Source organism: Chelonus insularis, unplaced genomic scaffold (assembly GCF_013357705.1).
Source record: "Chelonus insularis isolate UGA/USDA-ARS -01 unplaced genomic scaffold, ASM1335770v1 scaffold_303_pilon, whole genome shotgun sequence".
Lineage (NCBI taxonomy): Eukaryota > Metazoa > Arthropoda > Insecta > Hymenoptera > Braconidae > Chelonus > Chelonus insularis.
The window spans coordinates 815,608-833,755 of record NW_023276792.1 but is presented as its reverse complement, the minus strand read 5'-3'; the positions used below and the strand labels follow the sequence as shown (position 1 = coordinate 833,755).

At 31.4% G+C, this 18,148-nt stretch overlaps 5 protein-coding genes across 13 annotated transcripts; 2 read left to right on the top strand and 3 right to left on the bottom strand.

The window, feature by feature from the left end:
* Positions 1–166: 166 nt before the first annotated feature.
* mino (glycerol-3-phosphate acyltransferase mino) lies at positions 167–5,701 on the bottom strand. Of its 7 annotated transcripts, none has more exons than XM_035094018.1 (7): positions 4,881–5,208; positions 4,321–4,713; positions 3,857–3,975; positions 3,613–3,791; positions 2,620–2,775; positions 537–2,421; positions 167–458 (listed from the first exon to the last, which is right to left on the bottom strand). In XM_035094018.1, the coding sequence occupies exons 2-7, from the start codon at positions 4,380–4,382 to the stop codon at positions 271–273; spliced, it is 2,589 nt and encodes an 862-aa protein (XP_034949909.1). In that variant the 5' UTR covers positions 4,383–4,713; positions 4,881–5,208; the 3' UTR covers positions 167–270. The 7 variants fall into 7 exon arrangements, with proteins under 7 accessions (XP_034949909.1, XP_034949910.1, XP_034949911.1 ...); XM_035094019.1 differs by having other exon boundaries at positions 5,034–5,208; XM_035094020.1 differs by having other exon boundaries at positions 5,080–5,199.
* Positions 5,702–5,972: 271 nt separating this feature from the next.
* Positions 5,973–8,847, bottom strand: Vha55 (V-type proton ATPase subunit Vha55). The gene is made up of 4 exons (XM_035094026.1): positions 8,659–8,847; positions 7,693–8,159; positions 6,955–7,620; positions 5,973–6,871 (listed from the first exon to the last, which is right to left on the bottom strand). The coding sequence occupies exons 1-4, from the start codon at positions 8,741–8,743 to the stop codon at positions 6,605–6,607; spliced, it is 1,485 nt and encodes a 494-aa protein (XP_034949917.1). The 5' UTR covers positions 8,744–8,847; the 3' UTR covers positions 5,973–6,604.
* Positions 8,848–9,214: 367 nt separating this feature from the next.
* On the top strand, positions 9,215–12,363 carry LOC118073500 (4-hydroxybutyrate coenzyme A transferase). The gene is made up of 6 exons (XM_035094027.1): positions 9,215–9,371; positions 9,517–9,729; positions 10,623–10,775; positions 11,061–11,300; positions 11,367–11,771; positions 11,867–12,363. The coding sequence occupies exons 2-6, from the start codon at positions 9,537–9,539 to the stop codon at positions 12,319–12,321; spliced, it is 1,446 nt and encodes a 481-aa protein (XP_034949918.1). The 5' UTR covers positions 9,215–9,371; positions 9,517–9,536; the 3' UTR covers positions 12,322–12,363.
* A 275-nt stretch (positions 12,364–12,638) lies between these two features.
* LOC118073501 (TGF-beta-activated kinase 1 and MAP3K7-binding protein 1-like) lies at positions 12,639–14,981 on the bottom strand. Its single transcript, XM_035094028.1, has 5 exons — positions 14,680–14,981; positions 14,267–14,614; positions 13,806–14,179; positions 13,470–13,726; positions 12,639–13,350 (listed from the first exon to the last, which is right to left on the bottom strand). The coding sequence occupies exons 2-5, from the start codon at positions 14,599–14,601 to the stop codon at positions 12,889–12,891; spliced, it is 1,428 nt and encodes a 475-aa protein (XP_034949919.1). The 5' UTR covers positions 14,602–14,614; positions 14,680–14,981; the 3' UTR covers positions 12,639–12,888.
* Nagk (N-acetylglucosamine kinase) lies at positions 14,679–17,657 on the top strand. Of its 3 annotated transcripts, none has more exons than XM_035094029.1 (8): positions 14,679–14,803; positions 15,321–15,573; positions 15,697–15,983; positions 16,265–16,349; positions 16,407–16,505; positions 16,578–16,830; positions 16,898–17,196; positions 17,261–17,657. In XM_035094029.1, exons 3-8 carry the CDS (start codon positions 15,784–15,786, stop codon positions 17,585–17,587), a joined length of 1,263 nt encoding a protein of 420 aa, XP_034949920.1. In that variant the 5' UTR covers positions 14,679–14,803; positions 15,321–15,573; positions 15,697–15,783; the 3' UTR covers positions 17,588–17,657. The 3 variants fall into 3 exon arrangements, with proteins under 3 accessions (XP_034949920.1, XP_034949922.1, XP_034949921.1); XM_035094031.1 differs by lacking the exon at positions 14,679–14,803 and adding an exon at positions 14,922–14,938; XM_035094030.1 differs by lacking the exon at positions 14,679–14,803 and adding an exon at positions 15,024–15,242.
* Positions 17,658–18,148: the final 491 nt, after the last annotated feature.

Genomic DNA, 18,148 nt, shown 5'->3' with positions numbered 1-18,148 from the left:
TCTCTGAAGCTTATAGCAAAATATTTTTAGATACAATTACTAGAGTATCATTATAGAATATAAATCTTAAAAATAAACGTCTTATAATTTGAACAACATGAATATGCAGAAATTTTGACGTATAAAACTAATGGACAGATGTTTGATATAAATCGTTATGCGTATCTACGTCTTTGGAAGACTTTTAATTTCTTAATCTTAGATTCAAAGCTATTTACATTCTTAAATATTTTTTGTGCTTCAGCAAATTTTCAGTACTTTTTCACATTACTAATTAACTCTTTTTGTCCATTTATAAATTTCAATTGATTCATAAATTCGATTCGTAGCATCATCATTATCATACTCATCACACAAATAATAAATTCTTGCGTTTTCTTCTGGATGACATTCGATGTACTTTCGTTTTTCAAAGAATTTCAATGAATTTTTTATGGGTTCAACACTTAAACTCTCACCTAAAAAATTAATTAGAAATCATTAATAATAATAAAAAAAAGCAATTGCGAATATTAAGTAAAAAACAAAAAAATTACCATAGCTAACAACTCCGAGATCTATATTTGTCTTGATTTCACCAAGAATCTCTTGGATTATATCCTTTTCAAGCAGAGATCGACCGACTAACTTTCTTAAAGTAAAGGCACTAAAAGTGTAAGTGTCAATAAGAGGCCTTAAAATTGTATGAAGAAACTCAATGCGATCTAAAGAATCAGCATCTAAGTTTACTTTATATTCAGTCTTTTTAGAAGCATTTTTTACGGCATATTCTTCATCAGAGCTATCGTCGAAATTTCTCGCGTACCTCTTACTCCACAATTCTTCTTCTAAATAACTCTCTTCATTAGTAGATAATAATCCCATATATATGAGACGATCTATAGCTGCAAGTATCACATTTTCTATCTCTTGACAAGGTTTATAAAATATAAATTCATTTTTCAAAATATCGCAAAGTTCGACAGCTTTTTCTATTAAAACATGTTGAAATATGATGACTTCATTCTGTGCCATCGCTTGCGGATCATTGATTTGTGCTTTTCTTTCAGCATATAAAGCTGAGATAACTATACTGTCCATGACATAATGAATCATCATTGAATTACTGTAATACGCTAACTCAATCACGTTTGGTAAGATTGACACTGGTTGAATAGCAATTACCACTTCCTTCTTTACAGCTTGGCCTTCTACTTTTTGTGTTATTTCCTGTCGTTGTTGTTTCACTAGGCCTGGTCCTAAAATTTCTAAGGCATGATTTATTATATCAATAGTTTCACCGAAGAATGCAACGTCCTTTTGCGCCCAATCTAATTCATGTCTAAGCGTGTCAAACGCTTCTATTAATCTATCCAGAGTGCAACCATCTCTAAATTTATTCAACAATAGAAAAGCTACAACATTAGTAGACATGATTGGTGTTGAATTTGCGCAATCATAAATTACATGTCGTCCCAGACAATCAACTATAAGTCTGTGTTCATCATCAACGACATCAGTTCCATACAAAGAAGAAGTTGACATCGTTGATTTCAAACACTTTTCTACTGGTTTATTTATCATATTTCGACTCTGTTGGAGTTCAATAGATTTTAATACTTCTCTTAAAGAAAACGGCTCACAAATGTCAACTTTAATAATTCCGTAGCTGCCTCTAAGAGTCGACCAAATGGCTCGAAGTGTAGTACCAAGGGTTTCCATTTTCTTTGGCTGTCCAAGCTGTTCTCTGACAAAGTTTCCATCAACGAGCCGTTCATAATTAATGGCAACTGGTACCAAAAGTGCATCTTCAATGGTGCCGTCTATATAAGCATCTACAACAATGCTCAAAATTCCTCCTTTCGGCATGCAAGGTTTACCAGTACGTGTTCTGCCACCCTCGATAAAAAATTCAATATTGTGACCAGCTCTCAAGGCCTCCATCACATAAGTATGCAAAGTTGCTCTGTACAGAATATCTTTACGTCCTTGCACAGGATCAATTCGTCTTTTTATGTAAAAAGCACCAAGACCACTTAATATTCTACCGAAAAATGGCATATTTAAGTTATCTCCAGCAGCAATTAATACATTTCGCACATTATTACACAGAAGAATAAAACTAATAATAGTGTAGTCAAGATGACTACGGTGCAATGGTAAGAAGACTAAAGGCACTCCTCTTTCACTCGCTTTTTGAATCATCTCAATTTGCGAGTCTTGAACTATCACAGATTTAATAAAGTAAGGGAGTAATTTAAATAGCAGCCATCCAGTTATCCTGAGAAATGTATTGCTAAGTTTACTTTCCATACGTGATAAAATAGTTTGAGCTCGTTTCTCAGCTTGAAAAACAGCTTCTTCTTCCGGGATCCCTTCATTCTTTGCAGTCTCTTTAGCTGTCAATTTGATTGCATCTTTAAGTCTTTCATCACTCATAACCTAAGAAAATAGAACAATGATTATTGTAATTCATGATATCTATTATTAACAATAATAAAAATTTTCGGAAGTGGTAAATAGCCTTACACAATAAATATGCAAGAAATTATCATAAGAGGGTCATGCGTTCTTGACTCGTATTTATAATGCATCAAAGATTAATTATTATTTTCCAAGTATCAAGGATTATTTACTCACGGTATGTGTAATTCTTGGATAGTCAAAGGTTTTTGCATTATAAACAAAAGAAAAGTGATAAAAAATTTTAGATAACAAGCCTCCTCCTGGTTCGACCAATAAAATATTTCGTCCTGATGTCTGATGTTGTTTTGTTGCAGTACTTGCAAATGTTCCCTGGATAATACAAAACATTTTTTAGTTTTTATATTAAATTCATCGATTAAGTAATGAATAAGAATGCATTCGAGTTTATGTGAAAGTTGCGAAAACCTTGTTGTATGCAATTGTGACTGAAGTATCGAAGCTAAATTAATGCTATTTTCATTTTAGAAGACTGAATATTTTATTTCGCGCAGGGAACTCACTTTCTCCGGATATCCACAAACCACAACAATCTTCATCCATCGTGAAAAAAATCCCTGAGTATTTTCGTGCATTACACTTTTAAATTTACTAATTTACTGAAGAATGAATTATTACGAAATTTAACGTTACACAAACTTTTTTTTTAATCTTCTAATTTTTTCTTATAACACATTTAAAATAATTTTGCATAATAAATATATAATTAAATTTAGATCATCTAATTCAAGTTTAGATTCATCTACTAGAATAAAAATTTAAAAAATAATACGACGCAATTGCATAATCTGACCTACTGACACGGAAGATTTACATAAAGTACTTTAATTAGTCAACTTAACCAACAATTGTTATCAAATAATTGGTTTTTAAAGTTATTATTTTTAACTTTACTACTAACTAGACAAAGTATGTGTTTTAACCATTTGCTAAACAATTAAGATCGATTTTTACTGTAGATATCTTGTGTGTATTCCTCATATTCAATGCACTTCTTCATTACGCAATATCAGATCTCTCATATAACTAGACAGTCTTAGAATCTAAGCAGCTTCGAAACACAGTATGCAAGTGACTGCCTGTATTTTTAGCTTGCTTGGTATTTGGGTATTGAAAAGAAAGAATGTTGTATGTGTATAGCAAGCTTACCCTTGATGTAGGTGTACATGTCTGACAACATTGATAAAGAAATGGCGTGACTTTCGGTACCGGAGGAACAAAGAGCTCGGTTTCTTTTATTTTAAATAGTGCACGATCACGTACTCGTCTAGTTTGTTCTCGACTTTGAATACGTCTTCTTTGGCTTTGGAGACCAGCACGACGAAGCCCTGAAGATGGTTAAAATAATTAGTAAACATTTGCAAATAAAAGGTAGTTAATTTGATTAGCTTACCATCGAGAGAAAGTCGTGTAGGATTGTCTTCTTGTTCACGAATCACATCCGTTCGAGATTCCCAATTGGCATACACCTCTTGGAGACGAGTAGACAGCACGTCCACCATGTTATTACCTCTGTAAAGCAATTAATTTATATCCATTTAAGTTTATTTCTTTAATCATGCTGATATGCCTGTACTTATCAAGCAATTTCTGTTCATTTACGAGCAAATTCAACCTTTTGATGTACAATTTTTTTTCTAGAAAAATCGTTAATGTTTTTCTGGATTATATAAACAGTATCGAATGTTTATTCAATCATTTTTTTTAACCATCTTCAACCAATAATATCGTATAATATTATCCGGTCTACCACAAATTGTTTTTTGTGTATCAAATAGCAGTTAAATAATAATGAATAAAATTAAATTGAATTTTTCTTATTCAGGATTAAGGAATGGCGAAAATATACAAATGTACCTAATATTAAAGAAGTAATAAAGAACTCCACAGAAGAGAAAAATTTCAACAAGCCCAGTCATTTTTTAAAATTTTTTTTCTCTTCACAGCATTAAAATAATAATAAAATTTAGTAACATGGACCATCAGCGATCACGCACTGTCGATCATTGCGTCGCACTAGGATGTTACTTGATCGTTATATATATGTATCCATGCGTATTGTTGACTGATCAAGAAATAAGCAGCATGTATTCGTTGAAGACACTTTTCACATCACTGAGCACGCTCAGACAGGGTGACAGTATATTATATGAAATATTAAAAGTACATCACATTAGTAATAAATGAATGTAAATAATCGATTATCACTGCTACTATCAAGTTCATCTTGTATTGAAATAAAAATCAAAACTGAAAGAAAAAAGTATTTGTTGATGATGCTGAAATTTTCCTAGATCGATATCCCACTCTAGTTCACGCGGTTATCAACGTGGACTTTCTACTGTACAATGTGCGGAATCAGATGTGCAGACATTGGCACAAAGCCCATCATCCTTTACTCGCGGTCATTCACTTACTCAGCAATTTTTTTTTGCTCCTCAACTAACTTTACCCAAACTTGTTTGCGCGAATTTATTCTAAAAACTACTGTATGCTTTTGTTTTGATTAATAATAAAAGCACGCAAACATCAAATAACAAACCTTTTAAGTACTTTAAATATATGCTTACATTTGAATATATTTAAAAAAAAAAAAACGGTTTGTTTATTACTAACTCGTTAATTGCTTGTCCACGTATAAGTATATTTTGATTAATCGAGAATAGATAAGGTAAAGCTCGTTTATTCTTGAAAAATGATTAAGATTTAAAAAGCATATGATCAGTCTGGAAGACTCGAGCAAACTAAAAACAAAAGTGGTTCTATCAAGGAACAAATGCCAAGGTGAAAGCTTATGCATTGACACATTCATTGTATGAGTACTCATGTACTAGTTTTCCCATCACGTGTACAATGTATATTGGTGTTGTAGAGCCAATAAACTGTCAACGAGTACTGAATTTTGATGTGCTTTTAAATTGACTAATAGTGCAATCAACAACATTAATGCTCAATTGTGATGGTTTTAATTTTTATTAAATTGCATCTTTTGTTTCCTACATAACCCCATAAATGTATAACCTCACAAAATTTCAGCGTAAAACATTAATACACATTTACAAATAATTACTTACGTTTTCAATTTATTTCTTTGAGTTTAATTAAAAAACTGCATTAGATTCATCAGCGTTGATTTGTTTTTATTGAATCGAATGATTATTTAGTAGTAAATAAAATTTAATAATATCAACTTAGCATATGCATATGACAATCAAACTAAACACATGTAATTGGCTGATGAAAGAAAAATACCGGAAACAGTAATGTGAAGTGAGCCACCTAGCTGCTAAATTATTTGAAGTAAAATTAATTTTGAAAATTATGCAATTATTTGCATCGCACATATTCTAATATACATGTTTAAAATTATCAGGTAAATAAATAATTGCGCAAGTATTTATGTAATTTACCGAGTAATTTTTTTTACAGATATATTACATTTATGTAGGTTTTAAAGGCTAAACAGAAAATTATACTTAACGAAAGTATAGAATAAAATAACAAGAAAATTTTTAAACATTTTCTAGAATTTTTCATTGAGTTAATTTATGGGCAAGCATTATCATAAGCGGATAGATGAGCTCCTTTTTATATATAAAACCCAAGTATTCCGCAATTGTTTTTTGTCAAGCTGTATTGAAAACCAAATTCAATAATAATATGTAGCTTTAAGTCAATTGATATTTTTATCGATAAATCGACAACGGATTATGTATAAATTTTAACATGGAATGTAGGACACTAGTTCGAATAGGAGCAGGTTTCTATTACATTTCTTATGATAATACTGAACAATATATTACAATTTACATTAATAAAATTCCTGAAAATAATAACGATTAAACATTTTGTAAGTGTTTGCCATCAACAATTGATAAAAGACATTCTATTCTGGATCATATGATTAACATAATTTTTATATAGAATATTGTTTAATTACGCAAACACTCTTTATGTTATAACTTAATCGTTATATTATACAGGATCCAAAGATGATAACTTACGACTTCTGTTTCATTTTTTCTTCATTACAATATCTCTAAAAGCTTTTTCAAATCAGACAAAATATAACATGATTTTAGAGAAGTCGTGTTATAGTTATTTTCATAACAGTTTATAAATTAATTAAAATTACTTATATTTAATGACGCGAGTCTCGCGGATAAAATTCGGCGAGGGTGCTGGCAGGAATACGTTTCAGCATCTCCTTAGGGAAGATACGCAGAAGTTGCCAGCCAATATCGAGGGATTCAAAAACTGTTCGATTTTCGTAGCTGCCTTGGGTAATGAAATTCTTTTCGAATTTCGATAAGAATTCAAGATAAAGAAGATCGTCAGGAGTTAAAGCTTCTTCTCCGACGACAGTTTTCATGGCATGAACGTCTTTTCCAATAGCATAACAAGCATACTGAAATTGAAATAAATAATTTAAAAATATTCATTAATGAATAATTATTATTAATCAATTAAATTTAAAAAATATATATTTACCAATTGATTAGAAACATCAGAGTGATCTTTCCTGGTCATGCCTTCACCAATAGCAGACTTCATCAAACGTGAAAGTGAAGGTAATACATTGACAGGTGGATAGATTTGTTTATTGTGAAGTTGACGATCAACATAAATCTGTCCCTCCGTAATATAACCCGTCAAATCAGGAATAGGGTGAGTAATATCATCGTTAGGCATAGTGAGAATGGGAATTTGAGTAATAGATCCATTACGACCTTCAACACGTCCAGCGCGTTCGTAGATTGTAGCCAAATCAGTGTACATGTAACCTGGGAAACCACGTCGTCCCGGTACTTCTTCACGAGCAGCTGATACTTCACGAAGAGCCTCAGCATATGAGGACATGTCTGTGAGAATAACTAATACGTGCTTCTCACATTGATAAGCCAAAAACTCAGCAGCAGTTAAAGCCAAACGAGGAGTAATAATACGTTCAATTGTGGGATCGTTCGCCAAGTTTAAGAACAAACATACATTTTCCATAGAACCATTTTCTTCAAAATCTTGCTTGAAGAATCGAGCAGTTTCCATGTTAACTCCCATAGCAGCGAAAACAATAGCAAAGTTGTCTTCATGAGAATCTAAAACTGATTTTCCAGGAACTTTAACAAGACCTGCTTGGCGACAAATTTGTGCAGCAATCTGTGAAAAAAGTATAAACAATTAGTATGTTACATTAATTTTGTTTTAAACTCGATTAAAAAAAAAAATCACCTCATTATGAGGAAGACCAGCAGCAGAAAAAATAGGAATTTTTTGGCCTCTGGCAATAGAGTTCATAACATCGATAGCAGAAATACCAGTTTGGATCATTTCCTCGGGGTAAATACGTGACCAAGGATTAATAGGTTGACCTTGGATATCAAGGTAATCTTCCGCGAGAATGGGCGGTCCTTTGTCAATAGGTTTTCCAGATCCATTAAATACACGACCAAGCATGTCTTCAGATACAGGAGTTCTCAAAATATCCCCAGTAAATTCACAGAGAGTGTTTTTTGCGTCGATGCCAGATGTTCCTTCAAAAACTTGGACCACAGCCTTGGATCCAGACACTTCGAGGACTTGTCCTGATCGAATGGAGCCATCAGCAAGTTTAAGTTGAACAATTTCAGCAAATTTAGGAAATTTAACATCCTTTAGGATAACGAGAGGTCCATTTACACCAGAGACGGTTTTGTAAACTGAAAACAAATAAAAGGTATTATTAGTTTGGGGACTGTCAAGAACTACGCCCGTTTGTTCATCAGTACAATTATTAAGATAACGTTACATAATATTAATAAAATAACGAAAAAATGTAAGACATAAGAATCCTTGGAAAAGGGGGAATTTAACCAATTATTTGATTTTTTAAAGGTTTGATAAAATGTAAATATATTAAAAAATTATAAATGTGTCTGATTACTGCCACCATGATAGATCATCTGCAGTCACATGACTGAAAAGAGACAAAATGATATTGAAGTTTTTTAAAGATTTAAATAGTCTTCTATACATAAAACCATCAAATCAATTATGAGAAAGTCAACAGTACGCATAATTAAATAGAACAAAGCAAGTTAATAAAGAATATTCCTTTTGGATCAATCAGCTGAGCTAAGAGTTGATCGATCAGATGCTACGCCCACTTGAGCAAGGTCTGTCGGCGATGATATGTTTTGTAATAAAATTAATACTTACCAAGTCGTGGTTGTGCGATGAAGTCTCTTTTGACAGCCAGGATATGCTCCTGGAGCGCTTGATGGCTCCCAATCGTTTTATTCATTATTGCTCACTATTATTTTACTTTTTTTAACAAACGAAAACGAACACGACTCGTTGACGAGAAATCTAATCTCTTGACCGCCTGACTGCTACTGCCACCTCGATCGGAAAATAAATGCTACAAGGAGTGGGGAGAAAGCTTGAAATTGACGTTTTGATATAAATAATTATATTTTAAAGTAGCCAAAATTTTATATTTATCTAATAATTTCAATAACAATCAACTAAAAATTATTTATTGAATCAATTTAAAGTAAAAGTTACAAATTTTTGATTGATTTAAAATATTTTAATGATTTTTTCGAATCAGGTAGTAGTCATGAGATACATTAGAAAGAGAGAACAAAATGTAATGAAAAAAGACAAATGATAAGTGTGCTGTCACGAGGATATTTCATTTATTTAGTTATTCACTTGACTTGCGTTGTATTTTTATAATGGCGGGAAATTTAAATAAAGTTTATTTATGCTTTTTGGATTGGCGTGATTGTGACTGCTAGAAGCAATAAAGGCCAGAGACGGGGCGGAGTTAATCAAGCTGCAAGTCGAGGTTGATCCTGTCCTCAATCGAGTGCATATATCAAGAGTGATAAAGTTCATTAAGTTCGGCTTCACATAGAATAATATCTGTGAGTGTTTTCTCTATCATATTTTCTTTATTTTATTGATTTAATTGAACTTAACAAATTTCAAATCAAACGTCATCTGTCTTACAATGACAAAGTTTGAGCGATAATCAATGGTGTTTACTCCTGGATATATAAATATTTTTAGGATAAAAAAATCTAAATACCATGGCGGCACTGAAGCAAATGACAAGGATGTCAGGGAAATTCAAGACTATCCCAAATTCAAATAGATATCGATTAACAGTAGCCAAGACTTTTTATACTTATGTCAACGAACCAGCTATGCCTATTCCTGAAAAAGAACCTACATGGGTAAAATCCTCGGAGGAAGCTGTAGAAAGAGCTGGTCTAGCATCTGGTAATTAAAATATATTCAATTATTAGTTATTATTACACGGCTTTGATATTATTCTACTTTGGTATTCAAGGCAGTTGAGTTTATCATAGATTTCATTATCATGTATCATTAGTGAAACTAATTAGACTTTGCCCTTAAATATCGCTCGGACATATTATGGGTTGTATTGTAAGATCAAGATTGACAATCAAAATTTATTCTATCTAAGTTGGTAGCTCCCGCTTTATCAGGTGTCCATTAAGCTATCTTTAGAATTCCTGGCCTAACTCTTGGCCATTAAATTTTATTCCATAGGAAAGAAAGTAAAAGAGATTTAATGTTTCTATAACTATCGTTTTATAAAGAATAGCACATCTTCAATAGTTATTTTAGAAGTGTGACGTCATACCAAGTAATACATACTTTTTTATAAAGTAATGATAGCTGGGTCAATGGCAAATTATATGTGCCAGTTCTAAAGAAAACTGCATGAAACCTTGAACATTTGTTTACATTTATATCATTTGTCAAGTCATGTAATATTTGACAATAATCTTGAAATTATCGACATTTTTTGCATTAATTATGAATCAATAGTATATATGTATATTACAAGTAAATTAATTTTATCCGTTTCCCACAATGTATAAGAAAGCTGTAAGTATCTGAAGCCTGACCTTACTTGGCCTACTGATTAAATTATCCCAACTTATACACAAATAATAAACTTTAATATAACTGTAATAAAAAATTAGATATAATTATGGTAAGTACATTTTGTATCCAACTATTTGTGAGGTCATATTTTATCTGGACTATTGCATTAAAACGGATCAATTTGTTTTGATTGTTTTCTTCACATAGAGGTTAAAATCTAACTGTGTCAGGTTATTAATAAAAAATTCTTCTTTCAGATCAATTGGTATTTGTCCAAGGAGCTGCTGCCACTCCGGTTGAATTATTAAGAGGTTTAACGGAATATGGAGCTCGATCTAACGTTAAAAATGTTCGGCTTTGCCACATGCACCTTGAAGGAGCTGCTCCTTTTGCAAAGAAGGAAAATGCGAGTAAGTGAAAATGAGAATGATAAAAAAGTAATAAATCGGTATTAACTTCAAAAACCTTCAAAAAGATTTTTTAAATCCAACTGTTGAATATAAAACAATTTTGGATATGATAATCTTAAATAATGAAATATTTGTTCATCAAAAATTAAATCAACATATGTATCATAAAATTATATATGTACATGGAAAAGATATCTTGCTCGCTTTATAAATTGAATATTATTTTAATATTTAATTTATTTAAAAAATAATTTTTATAATTTATTTATACTCTCCCGTTTCTAGAACACTTCCGATCAGTCAGCTTTTTCATTGGAGGCAACGTAAGAGGAGCTGTGAATGAAGGACATGCCGATGCAATTCCCATTTTTTTGCACGAAATTCCAAAAATGTTCAATCGTGACATTATGAAGCCTGATATTGCTTTAATCCATGTTACCCCACCAGATAGCAAAGGGTACTGCTCTCTAGGAACAAGTGTAGATTGTGTCAGAGCAGCTTTAATTAAGTCCAAAAAAATAATCGGTAAGCCGATGAATATTTAAATAACTACACAACTGATGTTTATATAATTGGTCTATATCATTGCAGCACAAGTCAATGAACAAATGCCAAGGACTTTTGGTGATGCGCTCATTCATAAAAGTCACATAGACTTTGCTGTCGAACACAATGGTCCCTTGCCAGCTCATGCAGTAAAAGCTCCGTCCGACAAAGAACAGAGCATTGGTAAACATATTGCAGAAAATTTAGTAGCAAATGGAGCAACTCTTCAATTAGGAATTGGTAGCATTCCTGATGCTGTTCTTGCACAACTTAAAAGTCATAAAAATTTGGGAATCCATAGTGAGATGTTCAGCGATGGAGTAGTAGATCTTGTAAATCTTGGATGCATCACAAACAATGAGAAAACAATTCATCGGGGACGTATTGTTGGATCTTTCTGTGTTGGCTCTCAGAAGCTGTATGATTTTATGAATAACAATCCTTTCATTGGTAAATTTACATTCTTTTTTAAACAAAATCAGCTTTATTGATGATATATATTTTTCCAAGTCATTTTATTTTATCATTTTTTGATTATTTTACAGAAATGTTAGTCGTCGATTATGTCAATGATCCCAGAATAGTCGCAAAACAGCCAAAAATGACATGCATTAATTCCTGTATTGAAGTAGACCTTACTGGACAAATTTGTTCGGACAGTATTGGAACTCGAATGTATTCAGGTTTTGGAGGTCAAGTAGATTTTCTCACTGGTGCTGCTATGAGTGAAGATGGTCTTGGAAATCCTATTGTAGCCTTAAACTCTACTACTGCTGATGGAAAAACAAGTAAAATTGTACCTATATTAAAACCTGGTGCTGGTGTTGTCACCAGCCGAGCATTGGTAAGGTATGTTGTAACAGAACATGGTATCGCAAGTTTATTCGGCAAGACTCTCAAACAAAGAGCATACGCTCTTATCAATGTTGCTCATCCTGATCATAGAGAAGCGCTTGAAAAAGCTGCCTTTGAACGTCTCAAAGGCATGCCTGAACCTTAAATTTTGTATTTATTTATATTAAAATTGATTCAACAGATTAGACATTTAATTTTTTATTTTCACTTAACATCTTTATGGCAAAAGATAAAGATAACAAATTCTTATCTGCATAATGCATTTTGTTTTATTTTATAGTTAACGATTACATGTTAACTTTTAACAAAATTTTAAATATATAATTTTTATAATCATGATTACTTTATAATCAAATATTTATCTAGCAAATTGTACTATAATTGTATAGAAATTAATAATTGTATGATTGTATGAAAAAAGAAGAATTGATTTAAAAAATTCTCCATAGCAATCTGCCAATACCATTTTTATATACTAATGATTATCTATTACTGATAATATCATCATTTGATTGAAAGGATAAAAATAAAATTATATCATAAAAATAATATAATGAATATCATATTTACATTAAACTTGAGTATTTGTAACAGTATTTGAAATTTTTATCAGTTATTAAAATTTACAAAATATTTTACTAATTCATTGAAAGTTTAGCTATATTTATAAGTACATTATGCCCCGGAAAAAGATTATAATTAATCATTATAATCATCTACATCCAAAATCTATACTTTTTGGTAACGTCCCATCTTTCTGACGTTTTTCAACATTTGCAAAAAATTCTGAAAAATCGACATAAGGCTGTATCCTCGCATTTCTATCGGGTCGTGGACCTGGTGGTGAGGTTTCCGATGTTGAAGATGTTTCATTACTTGAAGGATTAAAATTATCTACAGTAGTTGCACCACTAGTTGATAAATAATCATCTTCTTCTTGAATATTTGCTACTGCAGTTTGAACAATTGGGTTAAATCTAACAGATTGGCTTGTAGGGCTCTTCAGTGCATGCGGAATAGGGAAATTAAAATTTCTGACTAAGAGTGTAATATCTTCACGTTTTCCATTTACTGACGAAGTCTCAGAGTTACTCATATTCATGTCGTGATGGATTCGAACGATTTTATCCACTACTGCTTGAGCAACACCAGTAATCGTTGACTGAATTCGAAACTAAATAATGAAAAAAATTAAATGATAATTTTAATAGTTAATATTATTAATAATGATTTTTAACTTGTTTCAAATGATTTAAGTTAGTAATAATGAGCTAAGTATTTTTATGAACTTACCTGCTCAACTGCCATCAATGCTAATTCTTTATTAACTTGATCAGTTCCAGTAGCTTCTTCTAATGATTGATAAAGACCTCGAGACATCAATAATAAAAACCTACAAGAGTCATCAAGTTCAATACCTCCATGAATTTCTGGTTCAGCAATAATTGGCTCAGCCGTAGACATCTGAAGTTCTTCAAATTCTCTATAACCTCCTTTTACTAAAAAATTACCTAAACATCTAGTATTTTCTTGGTTTCCAAGATGTGAGCCTTTTAACAAAAACATAAAATTACTTGAAGAAAAAAAATTTAATAACAAAATATGAAAAAAATCCAATTTATTATATACCTTGTCTAATAGATTTAATATCAAGACCTAATTGTGATAAACGTAAGAGTTCGTCCTCATTCCGCAAATTATGATCTATGCTCAACTGAATAACTCTGAGAACTTGATTATTATCTGTTTTACACAGAAGAGCACGACTATCACCAACGTTTGCTACATAGAGACGGTTACAGTGAACTAGCGCAACGACTGCACTTGTACCGGCAGACAGTTCTTGATTTAATTCATTTAGTTTATCAACAACTTCAGGAAACTTTTGGTAAGCTTCATATGAATTCATTCCCTCTGGAATATCAAACTGCAGGCTTGTTCTTTCTGCTAACAAATCACCTATTGAATCAAAATATCCTCGTTCCACGGAGATAAAAGCTTGTCTACAAGAATTGCCAATTGATTATTTCAAAGATATATGTGAAAATTTATAGATGTATCATAAACCAAATAAAAAAGGTTATTTGTACCTCAGAACTTCTTTGACTTCTTCATCAGTAGACTTTCCATTTAACTGTCCTAAAAGAATTTCTGCAGCCATTCGTTGTGGAGCAAAATTAACAGCTCTTAAACCTTCGTGTCCATCAAAAACACCATATAAGAAAGTTGATTCATCGTATTTCCAATGAAAACATCGATCTTCAAATGAATGATCTTCTTGTCGAAGACCATCTTCTCTATAAATTTGATTTGTAGAAAACCCTGCACCTGATTCTTTGCATACTGGCAGATCGTCAGTCCAGCTATTTTGTGTGTCTCCAAAAGGCATTAGATTTTGATCATCTCTCAATGGGATATTGGGCATTTCTTAAATATTTCTAACAAAAAGTAAAAATAAATATTGATTATATCATAAAAAAATTCTTAACATTCTTATACTTACATTTTTATACTTTGAAAGGCAACTGCAATGGAATAAACAGTGCCATTCGTTCATTTGGAATATCAACAACCATAATTTATGCTAGATATCTTTAATAAGTACTTTAGGAAGGAATGAAAAATACGTAAGTAATTAAGTAATTTAATTAACTATTCGGAATGCGATTTTATTACAAAAATAAATATTCGAAACTACAGTCATCTAACAATAAACTACACAAACTAAAACTGATAACAACTCTTGATATAAAGATTAGCAGGTAAATTATCCGTGAACAATTCATAAAATACCGCGTAAAATATAAATCCTTGTTCATTAACTCATTAATTAAACTGAATAGCCAAAAAAGAGTTAAAAATCGAACATAATTCTATTTTTCAATTCACTTTAGAGCAAAAATTCAAAAAAAAAGTCAACGAAATAACTTCTTATAACGGCAAAAAAAGTTTCAAATTATGCAGTACAAATAACATTTATTTGATTAACTATTCAACTTTGTTGCATCAATATCAGTTTAATTTTTCTTCGAAATTAATCGTAAAAAGATAAACTTTGATATTCAGGTTAGGAAATGCTTTAGTTCAGTTGTACTCATGCGCGTAGAAGTTATATTCATCATAAATTCTTGTTTTGTAACGTAGTGTTGGACAGAGAGAGGCAAAAACGTGGAGAATGTAGTGAGAGGCGCAAAGGGGTGAGGAGGCAATATGATGCTTTAATGTCTAGACACAGTAAATTGACTGGGAAGTACACGCTGGTACACACGCCGTGTACCACACACAAGTGACAGCTGTCATTGCTTGGTACAAATTTTGGTTCATCCTGTTCAATATTTTTAGAGCTTTCAATACCAACAAATCATTTCAATTGATGAAAGGAACTCAAAATCAACTGGTATTTGTCAATCTTCTTTTTCCTTAACATACTTTAAGCTCTGAATAGTAACGTTTTTTAAATTAATTTTAATAACTTATAACAATGAGTAATATTCTCATGATAATATTATTAATATTGTAGGTTGTGGAAATTGATTATTGTGTCTGTGTGATAAGTTAATCAACATTCAAAAATTTCCGGGACGAACCGATTGGTCCAAGTAGACGCATGTCGCAAATAAAAGCGGAAAAATCAAAGATTCCTCAGACGAAGGAAATATCAGTCAATGAGAATCATTTATCTACAATATTTTCAAAAAAAGTAAAAATTGAAATGGAAGAAGAAAAGAAAAAAGAAAGATTGTTAATGAACTCAGAAAAAATTGCTTCAAATAGCAATGATAAGATAATAATTGGCGGAATTGAAGGGTACGTATGTTTATCGACTACTTATGGACTTTAAAAATTAGATAAAAACTAGATCGTTGTGATAATAACAATAACTTCCTTATGATAAAAATACACATTTATTTATTTATTAGTAACAGTAATACTCCATCATAATAGTATTTATTTAAATTAATTAGGTCATATTTTTGTGATTTTTCAGTGATATCTTATCACAATTACGTTTTGACCCTTCTTAAATTATCGCAAAAAATGAATCTAAAATTACTTAAATACAAATATTGAAATAAATTAATTTTCAGGGGCGGTACTCACTCTACTTTAATAATAATGGATGGATACGGCACTCAGCTGACTTATATTACAGGACCTGGTACTAATCATTGGGTAAATATTAACACCAATAAATAACAACAATAAGAAATGATAAGAGAATTATTGTAGGCTATTGGAATGAAAGAAACTGCTACAAGGATAAATGAAATGATAGAGAAAGCAAAAGAAAATTTAAAAATTCCTTCAGCACGAGCTTTAGATTCTTTAGTAAGTTCATAAATCATTTTCTCTTTTCTTATCAATCAGAATTAAGAGATTTAAAAACATCTAATGCCCTAGGGTTTGTGTTTAAGTGGATGTGAAGATGAAAAAACTAATCAAGAACTGATAAAGACTCTGAATGAAGATTTTCCTCATTTGAGTAAAAATTATATTGTTGGATCTGATACTATGGGAAGCTTAAAGACTGGTTCTGATAATGGAGGAATAGTTCTTATTGCGGGAACAGGTAGTAATGCATTATTAATTAACCCTGATGGATCTACACATGGATGTGGTGGCTGGGGTCATATGATGGGCGATGAAGGTGGAGGTAAAGTCTTTTTATGGAAAAATAAAAATCTTTAATAATAATAATTAAATACTAATAATTTTTTTAGCTTTCTGGATTGCTAGAAAAGCCTGTAAATATGTATTTGATGATATTGATGGTTTGGAGAAGGCACCATATCCTATTTCCTATATCTGGCCTGCAATGAGAACATTTTTTCATGTAGCTAATAGAAATGAAATGTTAACTCATCTCTATACCAACTTTGATAAAAGCAAATTTGCCATGTTCACCAAGGAATTAGCTACTGGATGTGAAAATAATGATTCTCTTTGTAAACTGCTATTTATTCAAGCTGGACAGTATCTCGCACGACATGTGAACGCCCTTGCCAGCAAAGCTCATAATGTAAGCTTTTTTTTTATTTTCATTTGTTGATTTTATTTTATATTCATTCACTTGTTTTTATCAGGAGTTGAAACTGGCTACTGGTGGTTTGAAGGTCATCTGTGTTGGATCCGTTTGGAAATCATGGTGTTTCATGGAAAAAGGTTTTACTAAAGAAATTCACGAAGGTCAACAGGTCGATGAATTGACTCTTCTTCGTCTGAAAGCCCCTTCGGCTATCGGAGCATGTTATGTCGCAGGGGAAAAAATTTCATGTGAAAGTCTAGTAAAAACACACAATGAAAATTCCGAGGCGTTCTTTTATTTTAAACGAGGGTTAGAACCAACCAACGGATCATCAATCATTGCGATCGATAAATACTGCGAAGCTGTTCGAGTGTCTGTTTCATAAAATAATTTTTAATATTAGACTGGTAAATAAAAGTAAAACTCAATAAATAAATTTCAAAATTATCAGAAAATATTTGACAATTTATGCCGTAAACAATTAAACGAATTTGGGGGTTATTAAAATGTTGGGTATTACATCAATCTTTGGATGGTTTTGGAATTGGGTAACATGGAGTATCATAAAATTCTTTCAAGCAGTCGGTTACATATCTGTTTTCTGTTTATCAACGATTTTCTTTTTCTTTGCATTACCGATGCTCATTTTCCTCGCTTTATTATGGAGCCTAGAATTTTTTCGAAATTCAGATGATGACAACAGGTAATATATTATAATTTTAATAGAATAAATTGTAAGATTAATTAATTAATGATTCAAATCATAAAACATATTATCAGGTCTGAAGAGTAATAGTGAAAGGTTAAAAAGAACAACCTCAAAAATTGGTTCTTCCTTGATTGCCTTGTTTTCAAGGTAATTTAGACGCTAAATGAACAGGAAAGGCTAAAGAAAATATGCAAATTCCATAGTTAGTTTAATGAAAAAATAGTATATTTTTTGTAT